This window comes from Phragmites australis, chromosome 5, assembly GCF_958298935.1.
Source record: "Phragmites australis chromosome 5, lpPhrAust1.1, whole genome shotgun sequence".
Classification (NCBI taxonomy): domain Eukaryota; kingdom Viridiplantae; phylum Streptophyta; class Magnoliopsida; order Poales; family Poaceae; genus Phragmites; species Phragmites australis.
In genome coordinates, this window is record NC_084925.1 from 34,702,900 (window position 1) to 34,717,867 (window position 14,968).

General features: G+C 46.7%; 1 protein-coding gene and 1 long non-coding RNA gene across 2 annotated transcripts; both read right to left on the bottom strand.

Annotated features, from left to right (window-relative positions):
* Positions 1–508: 508 nt before the first annotated feature.
* Positions 509–3,057, bottom strand: LOC133919394 (ethylene-responsive transcription factor ERF054-like). Its single transcript, XM_062363772.1, has one exon. The coding sequence runs from the start codon at positions 2,778–2,780 to the stop codon at positions 1,419–1,421; it is 1,362 nt and encodes a 453-aa protein (XP_062219756.1). The 5' UTR covers positions 2,781–3,057; the 3' UTR covers positions 509–1,418.
* A 6,499-nt stretch (positions 3,058–9,556) lies between these two features.
* LOC133917615 (uncharacterized) lies at positions 9,557–9,981 on the bottom strand. The gene is made up of 3 exons (XR_009909704.1): positions 9,898–9,981; positions 9,735–9,818; positions 9,557–9,645 (listed from the first exon to the last, which is right to left on the bottom strand). It is a non-coding gene; the product is annotated as an uncharacterized LOC133917615 (long non-coding RNA).
* Positions 9,982–14,968: the final 4,987 nt, after the last annotated feature.

The following is a 14,968-nucleotide window of genomic DNA, read 5'->3' on the forward strand; positions in this document are numbered from 1 at the left end:
ACAAGCTCTAAACTACTCTATAGGCTACACCAGATGAAGATCCACCGGATCCCCTCCCCCTCTAAGGCCTAAGAGCCTGTCAGAGGAAAGGGATCGACTGGATTAACATCGTAATCAGAAAAACACCCTTAGTTTGCCTTGCGATACTGTAGTTGAGGAACGACGAAAGCTACTTTCTGTTGCTGTAATCGTGATTAGTGGCAACGGGTTGGACTTTTTGTGGTAGAGCTTTTCAGTTGGGAGATTCTAGATTCCCTGCGGTGGCATGTATCACCAGATTGCATTTGAGCTCTCTGCACTCCACCTATAACAATGGGGAGAGAATTTTTCTTACCGGGATACATACATATGGTTTATTTTTATGTTGAGATTTGTATTGAAGAAGTAGGTAAAAAAATTATAAAATAGATAAGAAGAATTAAGATGTGTGTATCGAAAGAAATATACGTCTAAGATAAGCTATATGTGTATGTCCATACGATTTTGCATTTCCCACTCATAACCTTCTAATTCGGCTCGAAGTGCATGTTTGGGCTTTGTTGTTGGGCTAACTAGAACCTAATTTTCCAGTTACTGGGCTCAGATTTACTCGTAGTATTGGATCCTTTTTCGGCCAGGCCTGATAATCTTGCCGGATCGGTTTCTTGGTTGAATAGGGCATGTTTGTCGATCTAGCGACATGCATCAGTGCATCATATTTCAGACGCTCCGAAATGTGGTCATGCTCTCAGCTGCTCTGTTAAAACTCGCGGACATGATGCATTCGAGGAGAGAGGAGAAAAGAGTGCTTCAGCAATTCATTCAGCAACTGCAGATTCATTAATCATAAAACGGATTCTACATAAAAGTACTTGGCAGTTACATAAATATTTCCAAATCAAGACACATACGAGCGCGCACACTTACAATCGTATATTTATTGTGCGGAGTGCAGTAAGCGCGGTAAACATAAACATCAAGTAAAGAGCAGAGGAGAGCTTAAAACCCGTCTCCTCCTTCCAAGCCTTTAGGAGATCCACGAAGACAGACTACTACATGCAACAACAAATCTTCGGCAAACAGATGATCGGATGTGTGCACTAGCTAGCTAGGAAACATGCTAGAAATACTAAAGATCATGTTGGAAGCATGAATCGTCATGGAAAGATCAACAAGGATGGCGATTGAAATATAGGCTATCCCTGTCGCAGCCTCAAAAATGCAGCCGGGATTCCTTGTGGTTTTTCAGGAGGAAAGTGGTCAGAGAGAAAGGTCCAGATAAAAGGGAGGTCCTTCAGATGCTCCTGTTATATGAATGCGATCATACTGCGCGATGCCACAAGCTGTCTCTTAAAACCTGCAACCTGTGCGCATCCCGCATCCTAATTACTTCCTGTGTGCGAAGGTTGCGTGTGACGATCAGAGATGGGCATGCGAGTTCAGTCCTTCCACATGTAGGTTGGACTGTGGGGAGGCGGAGGAGGAGGAAGAGAAAACGTGGCAGTAGTTGCCATGGCAGTCCCTGCCGCCGGTGCTGGTGTCACGGGGACTTCCGGCGCGCTGGACCCGTAGTCCATGCCGGACGGCTCACCGGCGAAGCGAGACTGGAGGAAGAAGCCATGAGCGTTGTCCATGTCGTAGTCCCAGACTGAGCTGCCTGGCCCCCAGGTGCTGAACCACGCCTCGTCGGCGGGATCCCACACGCCGCCGGACGTCACCGATGGCTGGAACATGGCCGTGTTGCCGTCGCAACCTTGTTGATCTGCTGTCTGGAGCTGAGGATTTGGTTCGGGTTCCGAGTTCTTTTCCTGCTCTGATGCAGGGAGCAAGGGCTTTGCTTCACTGTTGGACGGTTCTCCGTGATGCTGCTGAGCTTGCTTCGTGCGAATCTCGTCCGGCGTCGGCGGATTAGAGGAGGTGGAGGAGGAGCACGACGCCACTGCGCTGGCGCTGGTGCGTCCGCTCCCCCCGACGCGGCCTTTGCCAAGAAACAGGTCGGGGAAGTTGAGCCGCGCGTTCTCGCCGCGGAGCTTGAAGGCCTCGCGGTCGTACGCCATGGCGGCGTCCTCGGCGGTGTCGAAGGTGCCGAGCCACAGCCGCGTGCGGTTCCGCGGGAGGCGGATCTCCGCCACCCACTTTCCCCAGTGGCGCTGCCGCACGCCGCGGTACAGCTTTGGCGGCCCCGGCGCACGCAGCAGATGCTGGTACAGCGCCGGCGGCACGGCCCCGTCACGAAATCCGCGGGGGCTCAGGTTCAGTGCCTCGCTCCAGTAGCGCAGCAGCATTTGCTGATGCACCTCCGGCGCCACGAACTGCGGCGGGAACAGAGGAGACGCCGCCCCGAACTGCTGCTGCTGGCCGTTGCCGAACGATATCATCTGCTGGTGCTGCAAAGGTTGCTGTTGCTGCGGCGGCAGAGGCTGCTGGTACACGCTGGCGTACTGCAACAGCGGCAGGAGCCTTGGCGCCCCCGCCGCCGCCGCCGTCGATGCAGCCGGGGCCGGATCGTACGCGAACGGAAATATATGTCGCGTCGATGGCAGCGATGTGGCAGGCGGGGACATGGGATTGGAAACAGAGGACGAGTCAGGGGAGGCAGGGACCGACGACAGCGAGGACACCGAGCGTTGGAGGCGGTCGGGGCTGCGGATCTTCTTCATGGGCCGGAGTAATGCGGCCGCCGGCGCGTCTTCTAAAACTAGCGCTAGCTGCCTCTCCGCGGAGCCCGCGCTCAACCCCTTCCATCTCCGCCCACGCCCGCGGCCTCCACCGCCGTCCCCGACTCTGTCCGCGGTGTCCATCCCAACCAACGCTCCGCCTCGTGCCTCCAACGTGCCGAACTGCAAACTGGGTGTGTGTCGTGTCTCGTGTGTGCTATCCCGGCCGCCCGCTGCAAACTGCACCGAGCTACAAGCCGCGCGTGGATACGGGAGCGAGGCTTTGCCAAGCGGACGACCGGTGTGCGAGTGGGTTGCGAGCCAATGGGGCGCGCGGTTCTGATTCGGAAGGCGTCCCGTGCGAGGCGCGCTTATAAAGGTCGGGCAGTCGAGGGGATCGGGCCAAAAGGCGGAGCGGATTTTTTCAGCTCGATGGGGTGTTCCACGGGGGAAGAAAAAGGAAGAGGTCGTTGTGTGGCGGAAACGGATCGTGGTCGGTGGTCGGGCCCCACGCGGGCACACGCTGCGATGCGTGCCCGGGCGGAGGGGTTACCGCACGGAGCGCGAGGCGTGCGCTGGGTCGGGTGTCCGGGCGGGGTGGAAAATTATAGGAGCATTCACAGAAATACTTTCAGAACATGATTCATACTGTTTTTCTTTAATTTAAGTGCTGACATGTATAGTAAAAGGAAGAAGTAGAACATGTACCGTACTAGGGGAGAGGTTTTTCGAATAATCGGTCTTATAAAATTCGCTTCCGATGAATATATAGCTTTCGGTTGTTGTCACTCGCGCGCGGCTACTTGTTGGATGGCACTAGTCGAGAAAGGATCCATAACGTAGATGGACTCTAGTGAGAAAGTAAATTTTTTAGGATCCGGTCCTACAAAAGACCCTCTCGTCTCGAATGACACGTGTTCACTCACTCTTTTTTTTTTCAACTCAGCTATTAAATCACGAGATGTATAGTATAGATAAAGTCTTACGAGAATCTTTCTGAACAAAATTCTATAAAATTTGTTTCCGACCCGGTTTTGTTTGTATGCTTAAGCTCATGCTACGAGCTGGGGTAGCTAGACTCCCCGCGATCCAATCGATGAGACTCGCAATAATTTGACGGTATGACTGATTCAATTGAAACTGGATATATGGTATGCGACCGATGAGAAGGAAGCAGGTGCGCAGTTCGTGAATCACGTCGCCGTTAGTTTCATTTGTTATGGAAGATTAGAGGATCAGTGCATCCACGATTTGGGTTATTTATGAGCTTCATGCCGAAAGGGGAGTGAAACAGCTGATGGATCATCTTATCATCTGAATTAAGAATTGATGTGGCTTTAATTAGCGTACAGAATAACAAACTTGTTTGTAGGTTTCTCCCACTAGTTTAGGACCTTGTCCAACTTTGATCGGCTCTGCATACATCCATGGTCTTTTTTATCTCGGGCTTTTATTGGAAGCCCTTACAGAGGAAGGTGCGGGACAGAGGACTCGATCCCTCGTCGACTCAGCCTCCACCTTGAGGCTTACAATGCCTGTCCGCTCTCTCTCTCTCTCTCTCTCTCTCTCTCTCTCTCTCTCTCTCTCTCTCTCTCTCTCTCTACTCCTCCTCCTCCTCCTCCTTCCTGAACATCTTGTTGTTGTTGTGTAGTGCAATACATTCAAAGGTTGCTGTTGTTGTGTAGTGCAATACATACAGAGGTTGATGACTGATTTAACGAGCCGCGTCAAATACCTCTCTGTGTAGGTTTCTCTTCCAAAAAAAAAATTATACGCAGCTTAACTTGGACCAGGGTACTAAGGATTCTTTTTTGAGAACGAAGGGTACTAAGTGTTGTCCAATTTAGGGGGCTTTTCCCCTTTATTTCCGATTTGCAAAAAGGAAAAGCAAAAGAAAATAAATGAAATTAGAAAGGAAAATAAAAGGAGCAGACCAAACTGGATCGCTTCAAGGCCCAAAAGGACAAGTAGCCCGGCCCAATCCAATCCCATGTCCTCTTGACCCTTCGACCCAGCTGTGAGGGAGAGAGGTGGTCAATCCCCTCTCATGTTAGGGTGGGTGCGGGCAAGGACAACAGCGGCGGCACAACCACTCGCTCGCTCGTGCGTGCGTGGTGGCCCTGGGTGGTAGCGCCGATGCTCCTCTTGTCCTCTCTGTATTTGAGGGTGTTAGCTCCCTCTCCTCTCAGTACCTCACCCCCGACGCACTCCACTCCTCCTGATCCACCTTCTTCTCTAGCTCTAGCGATGCTTCACCCTACCCTGGCCATCCCTCGCCTTCGCATTGCACTGCTGGTGCAGACCCCCTTGCTTGCGCTCGTGCTCGCAAAGAGTGCCAAAACCCTAGGCGGTGATGATTTAGTCCTCATCTCCGGCGACCCCATGACGGCGCACATTGTCGTCCTCGGCTGCGTATCCCTAATCATGGAGGGGCTCAATTTTGGTGGTGGTGCTAGCCGTTGAAAGGATCTAATGGCCCTAGAGGGGGGAGGGATGAATAGGGCACTAATAAAAAACTAAATTAACTACCGAGTTCTAGAACAGAGAGCAACCTTAACCTGGAAAGAGTAAAAGCAACTAGACGACCAAGCAAGCTAGAATGATAAGCACAAACATGTAAGCATATAGAACATAAGTAAAGTGCGGAATAGAAGGAAATGCAAGAAACAAAATGCGGAATGTAACAAGAGTAGGGAAAGAGGACACCAAGTTTTTCCCGATGTATCGAAGAGTTGGCACTCTCCACTAATCCTCGTTGGAGCATCCACACAAGGATGTCTTTCCCCCTTGAGTCACCAAGACTCAATTGCTCACTAGTGATTACCACTTCTCCATCTTCAGATTGGCGGGCATCAAACCAAGTACACGAGCTTTCTAGGGCTCCCACAAGACCTCCAAGAGCTCACCGAGAACACCTTCAATCTCCACGACCGGCTAGGTGTTACCAACCACCAAGAGTAATAAGCTAACTGGTTCACTTGATCCATATCAAGCCTAAATAACAGCTAAATGCATACTCACTACTCTTGAATCACTAATGGAGTCCTTAATCTTTAATTAAGAATTTGCAAATCACCTCAAGTACTCTCCCTTGCCTCTAGATGATACACACTGTGTATGAATGCTTCTGAGTTGCAAGAGAGACGAATGAAACTAAGTGAGGAGGTATATATAAGCTAGAGGTCCAAATCTAGCCATTGCCCAACCACTTACTTTTTCTGTGAACACCGGAAGGCCTGGTGCACACGTCTCTGTTAACACCGGACAATCCAGTGAGTTAACTTTTTCCACACACTGATTTGACAGTTATGAGTAGCCGTTGCAAAATACTCCGGTGTTCTTCCACATAGCATCACCAGATAGTCCGCTGAGTTATAATCTATTTCCTCAAAAAAATAACAAGCTTCTGTTAAATAGTCTGGTGATAACTCTTTTAAGTCACCGGATAATCCAGTCAGTTCAACTTTGGTTTTCTCTAGAAAAACAGTCCTTCTGTTAAATAGTCCAATGTATGCGTCCTTCAGATCACCGGACAATCCGGTGTAGGGATGAAAACAGACGGGAACGGTCAGGAAAACCCTCTAACCATTTTTGTTTTCACATTTTCTCAGCCGGACGAAAACGAAAACGGGATAGACGGGAACAGAAACGGTCGGAACATAATTGGATGGTCGAAAACGAACTAATTCGATAGGGAAAATGGCGGTATCGGTCGGGATTCGAAAAACACAACGAAAACAAAAACCCATAAAACCATCAAGATGTGTCAACATGTATAAGTTTAACATGACTATAATAAATGCATCATCCATGCTTAGTGAGATAACATGTGATATGACATAACGATGACATGTATATATTTAACCACACAAACAATAAGTCTCAAACAGATATATAAGTGAATGATAGTACAAATATCCATACAACCACACAAAGTCTTAACATAATAACATCGAACCACTAGTCCACCACAACGTCAACATATGACAATAATAGTACAACAAAACATGAACATAAACATTCTTCAATCACTCTCGGCCTACAGCTGCTCATAATCATTCATCACATCTGGATCACTTGCTATTTCTTCTTCTTTCTCCTGTAATTTTACAATGCATGAAAAAAGGACATGTTAGTCAGGCTGTACATGAAGAAACAAAAAAAAGAGCATAGCTAGAGAGCGAGTGTGTGATCAGCTTCGGACATCCATGCATCAAAATGACCAAGAGATTCTATGCACCTCCAGCCTTGTACCATGAGAGGATAGTATAAGTATGGTAAGTACCTCATGCATCCGTTTATTAGAAATGGTCTCTAGAACCTCTAGATCATCCACAATGGAAGAAAATATCTTGGAATCTAAAAAATCAAACAAAGACACATACATCATATGCAATGACAAAGAAAATAACCAATTATTGCACAATTATAAATGGCAAACTATTTAAATTATCACCTTTTCTTCCTACAGCTACCCAATCTTTGGTGCAAATTAATGCTTGTACCATCTCAGGATCAAGACGGCTGCGATAAGGATCAATGACACGGCCACCGGCACTAAAGGCAGACTCTGAAGCAACCGTTGACACTTGTATGGCCATCATATCACGGGCAATTCGTGAAAGAATAGGGTAATCTTCTGTATGGTTCTTCCAATATGCTAAAATATCAAATTGGCTCTGCTTCAAAAGTGGCTCTGCCATGTATTTGTCCAACTCACTTAGGACATCTCTATCAGGGCCACAATCATCATATAAGAAGCTTTCTAGTTCATCATTTCTATTTCCCATGAGCTCATCTACTGGGTTTGTAGGTTCATTCACATTACTCTTTGCCTTTGAAGATATAGGTGCAGAACTAGCGTAAAATTGATACACCTTCTTTACAACACTAACAAACTCTTCAAGGTGAACTTGGTACAAACCACCATAGAACTTTCTCATGTAAAATTCTACAAGCTTTTTCTTGTACCTAGGATCAAGGAAGCATGCCACTGCAAGAGCAGTACTAGACTTATTCCAATATTTCTCAAACTTTGTATCCATAGCAGTTGCCATTTCACTAATAATGAAACTTTCACTAACTTTCCATTTACCAAGCAATTCTTTTATCTCACAGAAATCTTTATAAAACATATTTGCAGTTGGATATAAAGTACCAGAGAGAAGTTCAGTAAGATCATATAATTTCATCAAGCACTGAAAAATAGTTATAGCCAAATTCCATTCATCAGAAGATGGAGAAATTTTCTCGTACCTACGGCGATCCGAGGACTTAAGCCTCACAAAAGCAGGCTTGTAGTACAAGGCATCCCTCAGCATCAGATAGGTTGAATTCCACCTAGTTGAAACATCAAGTGAAAGACCCTTCGTTGTATCCAACCCACACTCAGTGGCACACTTTATGAGTTCCTCCCACTGCAACGGAGAGCCCTTTACAGCTAGTACAAGTGCTTTAATCTTCTCAATTGTTTTTGCAATTACACTTAGACCATCTCTAGCAACCAAATTGAGTATGTGACAGGCACATCTCACATGAAAAAATATACCATCACAAACTAAAGAAGCATGAACATCCTTCAGATCAGTAATTATGTCGTTAACTGCCACTTCATTTGCACTAGCATTGTCCAAAGTTAATGCAAACAATTTCTTCTCAATGTACCACTTGACCATAAGTTCAGAGAAGGTCTGTGCCAACTTCTTACCAGTATGTCATCCTTCTACATGAAAGAAACCCGCAATTCTCTTCTGAATATGCCAATCATCATCTATCCAATGAATGGTGACACACATGTATGATTTATTTTGACATGATGTCCACATATCCATGGTTGCACTAAAGCGGCAATGAACATTTTTAAATTGTGCATACAATTTATCCTTTTCTTCCAAATATATGTCCATAATTTCCTTTCTAGCAGTAACACGAGACTTGATTGGAAAGTTAGGGCGCAATGATTTAATAAACTCAACAAAGTAATCATGATCAACTATATTGAAAGGATACTCATGCATGATTATTGCCAAATACAATTTCTTGAGACTAGCTTCCTGATCATACCTGTAAGGCTCAACAAAAGTAATGTCTTTTCCATGATCCTTTTCCACTTTGAGTTGTTGCTGCCCTTTTACTATACTATGAGCTGACTTCAAATGGTTCCGAAATCCGGATGTTCCATGATGGCTCTCAGCCCTATATTTGGACTTGCAATTTGGAAAATTGCAATATCCCCAGCACTGCTCATACTTCTTCCCATTCACCTCTACTATATCTGTTTTCTTGGTAAAGTACTGCCAGACATCAGATGTGCACTTCTTCTGCCGCTTTGTAGTTGTCTGAGATTCTGCTCTATCATCAACAATAACAACATTAGGATTTGGAGCTACATCATCACCCTGCTCCTGTCTATGTGTGCCACTGCCATCGGTGCCAATAGAAACCCCCTCTACTGCAGGTGTTATAGATGATGCTGACACACCAAGATGTACACTCGAGCTAACACTTTGAACTTCGTTTGCCTTTCTCTTTGGTCCTGACAAGAATCAATATGACAAGAACCAATAATGAGCAATGTCTTATTCCCGTGCTAGATATTACAACAGATTCTTGAATAAAAACACAAATAAATGAACACATGACATTATATCATTGTCATGGGAAATTCGAATGAACACTTTCTAAAATCATCATTTTATTTTCATCACAGTGACTAGAACACTTCCTAATATTTTATTTTCTTCACAATGACAGTTAATATCGCAACATTTCATTTTCATCACAATGAAGAGATATATTGCTATGATTGATAGTCATCACAGATTTACCTGCAGTAGAGCTGTCGGTCTTAGCATCGACTGTAGGTGGCGGCGGCGCCTCTAGGAGCAAGCGACCTAAACCAAGATACTTCTCTGGTGGCCTCGAGCTAGAAGGGGCTTCTCCAGTTGGTAGCATCGCGCTGCCCCTCACTTCACAAAGCTCACTTGCTAGTTGCTGTGGACAAAGCACACTGCACACAGCAGCACAAAGCGCACACATCAATACAGGCGTACATCACAATTGCACAAAGCTCAGTATAGCACAATTGCACAAACTCACTTCTTTCACGCTGGATGGTTGCCTCAAGATAAAATTTTCAATCACCAAAGTATTGAACTTTTGCCCTGAAATATTGATTGTTGCCTACAGAAAAGCATGAGCATGTTAGGCCTTGTTCAGACCAAATGGCTGAAAACTTGTTTAGATAAATTGTTCATTCTACCTTATGCTTCAGTGCAAGTAACTTTTCGGAGTTTGAGGGCAAACCATGCTGCAAAATCCCCGGTTATTATGTTCACAACATAATTGAATTTTAGGGCAAACCATGCTGCAAAATCCCCTGTTATTATGTTCACAACATAATAATTTGAGCATATAGATGAAAAATAGAAATACCACTGCAATTTTCTCAAAATCCCTTGGAAACCAGCGGTCCTGGCGTGCGGCGGGCCGACTGCTGGCGTGGACGCCGTCGAGTGCCGTCGGGCGGAATGGCGTGTGGCCTTCCTGCTGCTTCGGCTTGACTGCCAGCGCGCTGGAGCGGGACTGCGGGAGCGCCGGAGCGGGCAGCTACTGCCTACTGGCTAGCGGGAGCTGCGGCCTGCGGAGCGGCAGGAGCGCCGAGCGCGCTGGCTAGCGGCCTAGCGGGCGGCCGGGCAGGCGTGCCGCGTGCGTGCGCTGGAGGCTGGAGCTGCGGAGCGGCAGGAGCGCCGAGCGCGCTGGCTAGCGGCCGGCCAGGCGGGCGTGCGCTGGAGCAGTGGAGCTGTCGGGCGGCGGCTGGCGGCTGGGAGGGCTGGGATGGCTCGAGTCGAGTGGATGAGGATGACACATGACCGGAACGGTGACAGTCTGAGATGGAAAATGCTAGCAGGCCGGCAAACTACAGATGGGCCTTCATGGGCTAGGGTTCATGTATTCAGGCCTTATCCCGCGAAGGAAAAACGGGACTAAAATGGAAATATCCCGAATAAAAACGGGAAAATTACAAAACGGACGAAAAAATATAAAACTGTTTCCGGTACCGTTTTCGCTCGAGCTATACCGTTTTCATCCCGTTTCCGAATAAGACCCGAAAAAACGAAAACGATCGGGAAAAATCGGGATACGGCACCGGGACGGTACGGGATTTTCCCGTTCCGTTTTCATCCCTAATCCGGTGCATGTAACTTCAAATTTCTCTGAAAAATGACTCTTCTGTTATATGCTTCGGTGCAAAATTTCTTCCATCACTGGACAATCCGGTGAGTTTATTTGAAATCTTCACAGAGAAGAAAAATAGTCTGGTGAGTATAAAACTTCTCACACCGGACAATCCAGTGAGAACAAACTTCCTGGAACTCGTCCAATTCAATCGACTTTGAGTTCTAACTTCTCACCCATGGACTTCTTTGAGCTACCTAGTGCTATATTTTCATAAGTATGCATCCAACTATGGCTAGACTCAATTAGGTCAAGCTACAACACTTAGCCCCCCTTTATAGTACGGTCAAACGACAAAAAGGAGACCTATGTCTACTCTAAGTGTTTTTCATCACTTTGTGACACTTAGAACTAGAAGATCCTTAATCTTGACGCAAATGTCCTCTGATCGACCAATAGAATTCCATGAGGGACCAAGAAAAAAACATTCAATCATTGTGAACTAAAGAATTTTGATTTTCTTTAAAACATACATATTAGTCACAATGATACGGTTGTCATTAATCACCAAAACACTTACCACTTACCTAGGGGCCTAGATGCTACAATCTCCCCATTTTTGGTGATTGATGACAACACAAATAGAAATAAGGAAATAAATATGAAGAACACCCTATAATACTATGTATTGAACGGCATATAAATATAACAATTAAGCAAGAGAAAGCCTAATACTAGAACAATCTATCATGCTAGTAGAGTAAGAATTGAAACCGAGTACAAAAGGAAACACAATGCGATGACAAGCAAAAACACATCAATTAGGAATCAAATAGCTTGTCATTACATAAAAAACCATAAAGATCCAACACTCCAACCCTATGCTACCCAAGCTCCCTTTAAGTCTAAGAACTAAAAAAGCTCACTAGTCACTCATCTAACTCAACAGTTGTGGGGCTAGCAGATGGCTGAGGAGGCTGAGCTGACTCTGATGGTGCCTCTGAGACTGTAGCTGGGGCCGAGCTGGTAGTAGTAACCTGAGTAGCCATCTTCTGAAGTGCTGCATCGAGCTCCTCGAAGGCAGACTAAATGACTGGAGGAGTCTGAACGGATGACTGCTAAGAAGGCATTGTCGGCTGTGGAGAGTCCTCAAAGCGAAGAGCACCAACCATAGGAGTAGACAAAGGTAGAACTGGCCTCGTCGTAGTCCCGGCAGGCTGAGAAAATACACTAGTGCTGAAGAGAGGTGACAAAGGGAATGCTGATATTGGTGTTCCCAAGAGACCACTGACACTACCCGGGAGAGGACTAGGTGTTGGGGCTGGAGCCCGAGGAGCAACTGGCAGCTGGAGGCCTGATGCCTGAAAGAGAGACCCAAGACATCCAGAGATAAATGTGAACATGCGGTCATTGTTCTCTCGATCAGCCTGAAGAGCTGCTAAGGTAGCCTGCTGTTGCTGCTAGAGTGACTGCATCATCATGAGCTGCTGCTCCTGCTGCCGAAGCATGTGTGTCTGTTGCTTGGCCTGCTGCTCTACCTGGGCTGCCAGCTGCTGCTGCATCTGCTAAAGAATAAGAATGAACTCGGACCGTGGTGCAGTAGGGGGCACGGAGGTCGCTATCTCAAGTACTGAAGCAACTGTAGAAGTGGGAACAACCCAAGAAGACCCTCCAGCCTCAACATCATGTGACCTAGCGACTGGTGGAAAGAACTCAAGATATGAAGAATCCGAGTCACTGTCACTCAAGTAGAATGCGTGCAAGAGCGCTGCCTCGGCCGCTACAAGGGCCTGATCCTCTGCTGCTGCTCTCTCTCTCTCTCTCTCTCTCTCTAACATCAGCTGGCATCCGCTCATGAGCATGAAACATCGCACGTTGGCCTCGTCGCCTGTCTGAAGGTGCTGTGGGAGTATACACATTATAGTGTGAAGGTGACTGCTCGTAGGCCTGGATAAACTGGGGGAATCTGACTGAATGTGCAATCATGTGGGATATAAAATGTGCATAGGGCTATTGTCTAGCCATGGTCATCCCCTCCGCAATCACATCCCCAATCTCACAAATAATCAAATCAACCACATTAAATCTTTGATGAGTGAGGATGGAGAGTATCAGCCACTGCTGCAAATTGGTGATCGCCTCTCCATATCCAATCCTCGGGAGAAGGCTACATCTCAATGCCATATGTAAAAATTTTACCTCAGGAGTCAGCATATCTGGCACTCTCGGTGATCCTAGAGCAAAAGGCAGCCTGAAGATCGGTTGGATCTCGTCGTCTGTCGGGAAGATTCCACCAACGAGGAGCGGGGTGGCTGAGCGTGAGGATGAACAATCTCGTGTAACCATCGGGAGCTCGCCTGAAGACCCAATGCCTCTAAAATGCTATTCTGGTAGAGTATGAAGCTCTCACCCTGGAACATAAATTGAATGAAGTTCCTCTCGGGTGCTATCCAGACCGTGGCATAGAATACTGTCAGCCAATCCTCAACATACTGGCTCACTCCAAACAACAACTTAGCTAGTCCAGGAATAGACTCAAAGTGAGCTCTCATATCAACTTCACCAGCTGCCAACTCAAGATAATGCCAGTTAATCTTCTTGTGTATGCTCAGACTAACTCTCCTCCTAAGTTAAGAAGCGTGAAAGCTCTCTTGGAGAATAGTCCAGAACCTAGGGTTGACCCCCTCATCCCTCTGTGTGGTAAACCCCCTTATCCTAGGAAACTTGTAAGAGGTCAAGTCCAATAATCTAATTTCTCCCTGAGGCTATGGCTACTCTATCTGCTATGACTCTGACTCTGACTCTCCTTGAGGCTCCTAATGAGCTCTCTTCCAGCTCTCCTAGCCGGACGGAATCGATCCCAACCTAGCTGTCTGACGAGTGCGGGTGGACCGACGTAGCGGAGTCGTATCTGTGCTTCTGATCTGCAGCCCTCGCTGAGAAACTGAAGCATCGGCGGTTGTAATCACTCGATCCCACTCCTTCTGCTCTTTTATTTTCTTCTTCTTAGGCTTCTCGATGGCCTTGCTCTTGTCGCGGTGCTCATGACCCATCTTGAAGATCAAAAGATGCAATACGGATGAGCGAGAGCTTTGGTGTTTGAAATTTGAATGAAATTTGCCCGAAATTGAATCCTAAGCCCTAATCTGAGGAGAATTTAGATAAACGTGCTAGGAATTCAACATTGCAACACTAATTGAAGTCCAATTGCATAGGATATGACGTTAATTGAAGCAATTTGACTCAATTTTGTTCGAATTTTGCACGAATTTGAGGAAATTCGAGCTAGGGTTTAAGGAATTTGGAAAAAACTTGAAGTAATTGAGCTCACCACAGGAAGATGTTGATATGGAGTTTTGAGGTGAGCTCCTTGTTGGCCGGCAGCGAGCTAGCAGCGGCGGTGGTGAGGATTTTGCAGCGACGGCGCTGGTTTCGCGGGAAACGACGGCGGCTCTGCACGTCGGCGTGCGGCGACTACAGCGAGGAGATGGCCGGCGGCGAGCTCTGGTGACGGAGTAGGAGGCGCAGAGCAGGGCGGCGTTGTGGCAGCGAAACAGTGGCAGAGGCAAAGGCTCGGGCGTCGGGTTTGAAAGAGAAGAGGCTGAGCGAATGAGAGATATATGACAGGTGGGTCCCGTCGAAATTATGAACACCGGATTATCCAGTGTGACAGGAATGAGCATCGGACAAAGCACCGATCAATTTAGCAGAACCTTTGAAATTTTGCATCTCCACTGAAATTTGAACACCGGATAGTCTGACGTCTGACCATAAGCTCACCGGACCATCTTGTCTTAAAAATTCCAATAAGCATACTGGATGGTCCGGTGAAGTAAACTTTTGAACTCGCCAAACTATTTCTTTCCATTGAGATTTTTCTGCCTTTAAAATGAACACCGGAAGGTCCAGTGAAGCCAACTTGAAGAGCACCGGACAGATTTCCAGAATCTTAGCAAACGCCAACAACCAAGCATCAGATGATCCGTTGAGATTAACCAAGAGAGCACCGGATCATCTGGTGAGGAGAAAAAAAAAATCTGCTGAACTAAAATCTCGCACTGAATCCAAACTTCAAACAACCACAATACAAAAACACATGTTTGGACCAATTTGAGTGAAATCTCACCCTCTGAAACACTCATTTTCAAATATTT